This window comes from Varanus komodoensis, unplaced genomic scaffold, assembly GCF_004798865.1.
Source record: "Varanus komodoensis strain SLA01 unplaced genomic scaffold, ASM479886v1 scaffold18_3, whole genome shotgun sequence".
NCBI lineage: Eukaryota > Metazoa > Chordata > Lepidosauria > Squamata > Varanidae > Varanus > Varanus komodoensis.
The window spans coordinates 16237772-16247028 of NW_025335549.1; the positions used below are offsets into that span (position 1 = coordinate 16237772).

At 57.9% G+C, this 9257-nt stretch overlaps 1 protein-coding gene across 1 annotated transcript; it reads left to right on the forward strand.

Moving 5' to 3' along the window:
* The first annotated feature begins 4492 nt into the window (after positions 1-4492).
* Positions 4493-5518, forward strand: LOC123022071 (G-protein coupled receptor 12-like). Its single transcript, XM_044427473.1, has one exon. It carries the CDS (start codon positions 4493-4495, stop codon positions 5516-5518), a length of 1026 nt encoding a protein of 341 aa, XP_044283408.1.
* Positions 5519-9257: the final 3739 nt, after the last annotated feature.

Sequence of the window (9257 nt, forward strand, 5' to 3'; positions counted from 1 at the left end):
CTTATGCGAAAGTGAGCTTCATTTAGTTCACTGGAACTTACTGCCAGGTACACTTCCTCAGGATTGCAGCTAGAGTGAATTCACACTCCAGAGGATTGGAAAAGCCAGGTGGGTACCTCTGAGGCCTTCAGAACCTATGTAGGAGAAAATTGGGAAAGAACTTATCCACACGGAACCATGGATGAAAAGAGGGCAAGTTCTAAGCAGGCGCAGCCTGGGCAAAGAGAGGTGGATTTGGAATGGGAATGCCTGATCTGGGCAAGACACGGTGGCTCATGTTTTAAAACGCTGCCTTCTACCGCATTTCGCCTGCTGGGGGAACGCCACACTACTTGGCCAAAATGAATTAACTGTTGGTGCTCTGTGCTAGTCCATTCAGTCGATTCACCTGGAGGAAAGTTTTAGCCATAAGGGTGTTGCAGAAACCCTAATATTTTATTTGAAACGTTGTTAAGTAGTTTATCACTAAAATGCATGCCCTTATTTTCAATTACATTATTGAGATGGTTTACAACAAAATAAAAGATATACGATAAACTAACACTCACCAAAGAAGCAACAGGCAGCTGGGTTAATTTAATCCACTACGGATTAGAAGCCTGGGGAAATACAATGCAGTGGCATGAAAGCAGAGTAGGTTCCAGGCAATATTTTCAGAGGGGATTCTCCGGAGTTGGGGTACTACCACGGAAAAGGCTCTGTACCAGCTCCAGCTCTTCCCTGCAGGTGGACATGACATGTGTATATGTCCCAGTTCAAGGGCCCTCTGGATGAGCAGCCTTTTTGTCTGTGAACCTTTTCTGCCTGAGTTATTTCCGAAACTATACTCCCCCCTCTCCTGTCCACTCAACTGTTTTTACAAATAGGAACGTCCTTGGGAGACAGGGACTTTAAAGACACGAACGCTCTGAGAGAGCGCGAGAATACCTACGCGAGCATATGCCTATCTGTGCATTTTACATTTTTTCTTTATTTTTGTCCTATGTGCCCGAGCACTGCTGTTGCTCCCCTGTATTGCTTGAAAGGGTGCAAAGGAGTAAACTGACATAAATCGTGATAAAGCCCCAAAGCCGATGGCTTTCAGGCAGTGCGGTATCACTCTTAGCAGCACAGATTGGCCAATCTGGGCTTCTCTTGGCAAAAGCCGCCAGCTCTGTGCCAGGTTGCGATGCCAGAATGTGTCAGGGCGAGGGCAGTGTGAGAAATCCTCTCCGAAGACAGAAGATTTAAGTGACATATTCCTGCTCAATGGGAGCCTGTCCTTCCTAGTTCTGCAGATCATGAAATCTGGCCCAGGAATTGCATGCCACCACCCAGGAAACGGCCTCTCTAGCAACTAATGCGCTTGACTTTCCACATTTAAAAACATTTGGTACACAGACCTGGTTATTATGCACCCCAGGATATCAAAAGAAAAAAGGGAACTCAAGAGGACAGCTCAAATATTTTTACTTATATTTAAATGTTTCTATAAAATTTAATATCATGAAATCCTTAATATTTTAATTCATTAATCTCCATACTGCGCAGTAGCCAAAGTTCTGAGTGGTGAACTGCAGTAGTAAACACAATAACATGCAATATGGAATAAAACAACAATAAAAGCTCATAATTGCATTAACATTTACAACCGTGTTTTGACAACGAAGCCGCTAAACCTGCTAAAAAGGAAGCACAACCGCCAAAACGCCCCCCCTCACACACTAATTTGAGTTGGTAAGTGCATCAACAGAGAGGGCAGTCTCAGTCTGGTGCAGAAAAAATACTAAATGTGGCCCAGGGCTGCCTCAATGGAGAACTTACTCTATACCTTGGGGCCACAATAGAGAAGGCCCTGCTCCTTGTTCTTGGGTGGGGGTGGGGGCTTTGTCTTGAATGGGCAACCCAGGCCCATGAACTTTACCAATGAGCTGCTCCGGGTGGAGGTGGGACGTTCTGGAGCTGGTTTGTCGGGGGAGTCCACCCTGCAGTCTAGACTCTCCCTGGGGGTGAGGAAGAGGCCGAGAGGACTGCCTGCTCAGCAAGAACTGCCCCCCCCCCCCCCAGGCTGGATCGGCTCCCTTGTTCCTGCTCTACTCTACCCGGCCTTTGCACGTCCTCGCTGGAAACCAGTGGGGGCGAAGCTTTTCCTCCCTGGCAGAACCCCGACCGATGCATTCCTAGACTGGGTGGCCCGCTCAGAGCGAGCGCCCTTGAGGCGCCCTCTTCGCCCGCAGCGCCGGTCCCAGGGCACGGCCGGCTTGCCGGGCCCCCTCCTTGTCGCCGGTCTCGGGCAGACCCGCGGAGCGCCGCGCTCTCCCGCACGGCACGGCATGGCACGGCGGCCGACCTTGGCGGGAGGAGGCGGCTCCGGCAGCCTTATGAATGAAATTCGCGGCGCGCGCGCGCCTGCGCGTGTCTGTCCCCCCCCCCCCGGCCTGGGATCAGCGTGGATCTGCGCGGGGAGGGGGCCGCGCGCCTCCTTGTTGTTCTGATTCACAGACTTGGAGCTGCTCGGGAATAAAACCGAGGGCGCTTGACGTCAGAGGGGAGCTATCAGCAGACTCGAAGCAGCCAGGAATACTAAGAGAAACTCGCCCGCTCGCCACCGACCTGCCGACGTTACCAGCCATGCGAACCGGAGGCTGCGAGGGCTGAAGGAGGGCTCGCGAAGAGGAGGGGAAAACCCACCGGGGCATTGCCAAAGGTAACCCTCCTCCGCCCCCAAGACCCCCGTCCCCCCGCTGCCCCGGGGCCCCGCGGGGCCCCGAGCCAGAACCGCCGGCCACGCGGCGCGCGGGGCCGGATTCGGGGGGACAGCCGTCCAGCCCGCCCCGCGGCGAGGCAGCTGGGAGGGGGGCGGGGGGGGGCGGCCGTCGCGATCGAGCCCTCGCCCGGCGGGGCTCTTGCGGGCGTCGTGGGCCCGGGCGATGGCCCGCCCCGCGCCGTGGGTGCGCCGGTGCGCGAGGGGCAGCGCGGTCGTGACGGCGGCGGCGGCTTCGCCCGCCTCGCCGCTCCCGGATCGCGCCCTTTCCCGGACGGAGCAACCGACGACCTTTGGGCGACCCTCCGATGGCTCGCCCTCCCCCCCCCACGCGCTGCTGGCGTGACGCGGGCGCAGGGCTGCGCGGCGGGGGCGCGTCGCGTTCACACGGGCGGGGGCCCCGCGCGCTTGCGGGCTTCGCAGGCAGCCGCGGCGGAGCTCCTGCGCGGGCGGGCGCGCGGGGGCCAGGCCTCTCCGCGCCCCCCCGCTGGGCCGGGCGGGCCGGGGCGAGAGGTGTCCCGGGGGAAGTCGCGCCGGCGCGAGTCGCTGGTCCCGCTGCAAAAGGGAGCGCGCCGACGAGCGCCCCTTCCGAAAAGGACCCCCCGCCCCCGCCCCCGCCTAGCGGAGGAACCGGAGAGCTGGCCGTGAGATTCGGGGGCGCCGGGGACGAATACGAAAACTGGGGAGGCCTGCGCAAGATCTCGGCTCTCCGAATTTGCACACGTGGACGAGATAAACAACCCCGCCAATGAGAAGAGCCCTCCCCTGCCCGGGGCTGAACAGAACCCGGGGAACGGCCCTCGACTGGGGAGGGGAGGGGAGGGGAGGGGAGGGGAGGGGCCCTTCAGCCTTCCTACCTGGCTCCTCCACGTGCTAGAAGAACTCTCGCCACGCCGTGCTGCCGGGGATGATGGGGCTTTCGTCCACGACGGCGTGGGGGAGGTGTCCCGCGAGGGTCCCATGGCCGTGAGGTGTCCGGGCAGTGCGAGGGGAGCGACGACCCCGGCGGGGCTGCGTTGCGCGAGGGTCGCTCAGGGATGGGGGCAGGGGCTGGCGTGCTCGCTTCACGCCCTCCTCCGTCCTCGGGACAACGAGGCCGGCCGGCTGCCCGCGGTCCCGCGAAGGCCCCCGGCGGCCGCTCACCGAGCAGGGGGTGGGCCAGCTGACGCCGAGCCCGATGTATCCCTGTCGGGGCCTGAATGACGCGAGGGGAAAGTGCGGGAAGGCAGAGCAGCCGCGAGACCGCGGGAGCTCCGACAGAGGGTTGCCGAGGCCGCTGCGCGGCGCGAACGGAAAGGGCCGCGGAGGGAGAGCAGAGAGACCTGCCGGTCCTTCGCCTTGCGACTCAAGCCTCGCCGGTGGCAGTCTGCACCCCCACGCGCCCACGGGCCCAGATCTGGCTGCTCCGCGGGCATGTAGATTCGCAGGTGCAGGAGCCAGGGCCGAGGGTGGGGTGGCGGTTTTGGTGGCAAATTCAGGCAGAAGCCACGCTGCCCGCCCGCTGGAGGAGTCGAGGACCGGCGGAGCCCCCCGCCCCGTGGCGTCAACCGCGGGGATGTGTGCAGACATGTCGGGGGCTCCCCGCCCCCTTTGCAGGTCTCGGAGCACGGGGCTTGCCCCCCGCCGAGCAAGCCCCCTGCCCCCCCGCCGGGCCGCGCGTCCTGCGCTGCTCCCCGCTGCCTCTCTCCTGACGGGTGCTTCTTCCTCCCTGCAGCCCACGCTCCGCAGTCCCGCAGCCGCTGCGGCGCCATGGACGAGCATCTGCGGCAGCAGCAACAGCGGCTCCTGGGGCTCCTGCAGGCCTCCTCGCGGCCCCTCGCCAGCCTCTGGCCGCCGTCGGACGCGTCGGCCGCCGCGGGAAAGGACGCGGGCGGCGGCGCGGCGGCGGCGGCGGTGAGCCCGTGGGACGTCGCGCTGTGCGCCACCGGCACGGCGATGGCGTGCGAGAACGCGCTGGTGCTGGCCGCGCTGGCGTACGCGCCGGGCCCGCGCGCGCCCGCCTTCCTGCTGGTGGGCAGCCTGGCGCTGGCCGACCTGCTGGCCGGGCTGGGGCTGGTGGCCAACTTCGGCGTGCGGCACCTGCTGCAGGCGCCCAGCGCCACGGCCACGCTGAGCGCGGCCGGGCTGCTGCTGGCCGCCTTCTCGGCCTCGGCCGGCAGCCTGCTGGCCATCGCGGTGGACCGCTACCTGTCGCTGTGCCACGCGCTCACCTACCGGCCCGAGCGCGCCCTGCCCGGCGCGGCCGCCGCGCTGCTGCTGCTCTGGCTGCTGTGCGCGGCCGCGGGGCTGCTGCCGCTGCTGGGCTGGAACTGCCTGCGCGCGCCGGGCGCCTGCAGCGTGCTGCGCCCCGTCACCAAGGACCACGCGGCCGCGCTGGCCGTGGCCTTCCTGCTGCTCTTCGCCCTCATGCTGCAGCTGTACGCGCAGATCTGCAGGATCGCCGCCCGCCACGCGCAGCAGATCGCCGTGCAGCAGCAGCAGCTGGCCGCCGCGCAGGCCGCCTCCCCGCGCAAGGGCCTCTCCACGCTCTCGCTCGTCCTGGGCACCTTCGCGCTCTGCTGGATGCCCTTCGCCGTCTACGCGCTGGTGGCCGACGCCAGCTACCCCGCCGTGTACACCTACGCCCTGGCGCTGCCGGCCGCCTGCAACTCGCTCTTCAACCCGCTCATCTACGCCTTCCGGAACCCGGACATCCAGAAGTCGCTCTGGCTGGCCTGCTGCGGGTGCGTCCCGGCGAGGCGCTCGGCCAGGCCCAGGACCTCCAGCGACGTGTGAGGTGGGCGGCGCGCGGGCCTGGGGGCGGGCCCCGCCCGCGCCCGCGCCCCCGCCCCCGCCCCGGTCCTCCTCCTCCTCCTCCTCCTCCGCGCAGGGGGAAGGGAAGGGCGCCCCAGCGAAAAGCGAGGCGACGCCTCCTGCGGAGAACCAGAAGGGTGGCAACTAACTGCCTCGTCAGATGGTTATTTTCTTGCACGTGATCTCGTTTTGATAGGATGCGTCCGATCTGCTCAGCAGCCCCTCCCGCCTCGGACTGAGTGGACTTTTTTAACGGGGGGGTGGGAGGGTCGGAGGACTGGAATGTTGCCCACACCTGCCGCCCCAGCGGTGTTCGTGGGGAAGCCGCTGGAAATCGAGGCTGATTGGTGTGCTGAAGAACGCAGTTCTTGCCCTGATTTTTTAACAGATGCATTCTTCCCTTCTGGGCTCCTGCCTGTCTGGCAGAAAGCAAAGGAGCGGCGAGTGCTGCTTTGATTTATCTTGCAGATTGGGTGTGTGGGGTGCATATGTCGAAATGGGTCTTGGGCATTCAGCCTTGGTTTTTCCTCCGGTCCTCAGAATTGCTCTCTCTCGGAAGAGGAGAGCTGGGCAAACCTCCAAGGACGCCGCATTGCTCCTGTTTAAGCCAAGCACCGTTTTCTTTACGAAGGCAAAGGTGGCTTTTTATTTCTTCAGTGTGTCATGTATACCTTGGGGGGCCCTTTTAGAGAGCCAAGACACGGCTCTCGAAGCGGAGTGCCTTTCATTGTCAAGGCCTCGAAGGAAGACCCAAATAGCTGCACGTTTGCTTCTCCTTGTTTTGATCTTGAATGTGTTTTTAAAAAACAGCCACAAAAAACGCCACCAAAATACGTTAAGTTGACAGTTTGCGCGGGATCTCCGCTGAGCACAAGCGCGGCTCGCTCAGTTCGGACCTCCCTTTCCACTCGAACCCAGTTTCGTTCTGCTATGCAATAACAACGCGCGCGGAGGGCCGGACCCTGCGTCTCCTCCCCGCAGGGGCGCTTCAGCACCCAGAGGCCGGACAGCGCCACGGACTCGGCGCGCCTCCCGGCCCTTCCCCGTGCAGATGCTGAAGGAGGACGGGCGTGTCTTAGGGAAAGATGTCGCGTGTGAATAGCCTTAGCACGCGAAAGGCTGTGTGAGTGTGTGTGTGTGGTGTGAGCCGGGTGTACACCTCTGCCCTTCCTCCATGTGGCCAGCCCTCGCAACCCTTGCCGAAAGCTGCATTGTCCGGGAGTCTGCTGAGGAGGCGGAAGGCAGGGAGCCTACAGGACTGAATGCACTTTAAATCCATGTATCACTGTGTGAGATCGTGGCAGATCCTTTGATTTCCTGCAATTGCACTTCAAGTGATTCCTCCCCATCCTCAGGCACAAAGGTTGTTGGGGTAACCTAGAAATGAATGCAAGCACAAAGCAGTGGAGGATGTGGAAAGCGCTGTGTGGTTGGTATGATTAGACTGATCATGATCATTTTTTTCAAAAAAGCAAGTGAGGAGTGTCACTTTTCAAAACTGTGAATGGTTTAAGAGGAGCAAAGGATTCAAGAGATCATTACTGTTAGCTTGGCCTTATGCTTGGTATACTTGAAATTATTGGAGTGCCATGTTTGCATGGGCACAGTTTGTTAAATGCACTTTGCTCTTTGCCTGTTCTATGTGATTTGGAATGCGCAGGGGGAATTGTCTCTCCTTTACCATGTGTGCTTTATTTGGGCAAGAAAGGGGATGCGGTGGCTTCGTTTAGTAAACAGAAATCAAAATCTTTTAGTGAATGCTACTGGGGAGATCATGCCAAAGAGGGAACATAGTTGCTGAGGGAGACCTCACATCCAACCAATTTCTCCAGTGACTTGCTCGAACTTGTTCCTGAAGGCTGCAGTCTGCGGTGATTGTGATGACTGGGAACTTTGTCAGTGACCTCCAAAGGAGCAGGTTTGTTCCCATGTGTCCCAAGCTCTGTGGGGATAGAATTTGTAGGTCAACAAATGTTTTATCAAGTATTCAGGTCAGCAAGATGAGCTGCAATTTACTAGAAGAGAAAAAGAGCAGGATGTGAAGGTCAGAATGTTCTTCCTTCCATATGGTAACTAGTTATGTCATCAGTTCTTATGTGCACACTGGTGCAAGAATGTTTTAGGCACAGATTTGTACCATTCCATTTGGCTAATTCCCTTTGTGACTCTCAGAAGCAAATTCCCCAGCAATGTCTGTGGCAAGTACTTTCTCCACGTAAAGCCCATGTTTGATCTGAAAATAGGTATATTTGATATTCTTAAATCCCTTGAACATTTTTCCAGTTCCAGATTCTATGTATTTTTCCAATATTACATGCTTGCAGTATTTTCTTAGATTAGATGTCTATATTCTCAACCCCACTCCCAATGCCATCGTGTTCCCAACTTACTGAATCAAAAAGACACGCACCACCTAGAGAATTTTTGATTACCATGCATTGCCACGATTATTAGCTTCTCCCCCCCCCCCCATAAAACAAATGATCTCTGTGAAATCTACTCCAGCATTTATTTGGTGCAAATTTAGAGATTTGTGAGATTATTACAGTACATGGCAATGCAAGTCCAATTCTACTTCAGCTCTGGTGTCTCCTTTCCACTTCCATGCCCATAAGAAAAGTTGATGCCGACCGTATGTAGCTCATGCAGTTTTGTTCTACGGACGTCTGTCTGTGGGTGTGTGAATAGCTGCAAAAACTGCAGCGTGCACAATATTTCAAGCTGATTTTTGAAAAGAAAAGCAACAAGAGTTGGTTTGGCATCAGTGCGAAACCGAAATTTGATAGTGTGTTGAAGAAGTGTTCGTGTGTGTGTGTGTGTGTGTGTGTGTGTTTCAGGTGGGTTTCTCAAGGGGTTCAAATCCTGGCCAGCTCCAATTTCCCTTTCTTTATCTTTTTTTCCCTGTGCCACCACTTCCCACCTTCTCACAATTCCTGGCATGAGAGGACCAGGGACCTCACCCGATGGGAGACAGAATCCCAGCTGGGCCATCTGCACTGAGAAGAATCCTTTTCACCTGCATATTGCCTCACTTTTGGTAGGGGGGGGGGATTGACCCGAAGGCCTTAGCAGAGGATTGCTTTTTGATGTGCAAGTCTTGTGCAGAAGAGCTTGGTTGTGGAGCCACACTGGAAATGGGTGGTGGTGAACGCAGCCGGCAGCTTTCCCCCAACTGGTGCCCTGCAGATGAGCTGGCTACAACTGCCATCATCCCTGGCCAGCTGCATGCTGGTTGAGGACCACCAGCGTTGTCACCCTGAACCTCTGCAGAGCACCAAGGTCGGGAAGGTTGGTTTATGGTCTCAGCGATACCACTGAAAGGACGACATAGTCCGGCAAAGCAATGGCTTGGCCGGTAAGATGTCCCTTATTCAGTGGGAATGGTTGCCTCCACCCACCAAAGGGACACGGAGGGCCCTCGTTCCACTGAGATCCACCAACCCCCTGCATTGCACTTTATGGACAAGTGGGAGAAGCTAGGGATCAATGCCGTTTTTGCACTGTACCTCTATGGTGTGCAATATTATGCATTCATCTGTTAAGAGTAATTTATTTTTCTTACTGTACATAAAATGTTTGTGAGTTGTCAAATGATATTTAAAATTATTTTAAAAAATTAAAAGAGATGTCAAGTGCTGGGCATAGTCCCAGGTCATGTGCCAAACTGGTTGCTACTTCTTTACTGGGTGAGACTCTTGATTGTCAACACAACTTGAGCTTA

Excerpts from the sequence above, each read along its gene's own strand:
- LOC123022071 (XM_044427473.1), top strand. The coding sequence starts at position 4,493 with ATGGACGAGCATCTGCGGCAGCAGCAACAGCGGCTCCTGGGGCTCCTG.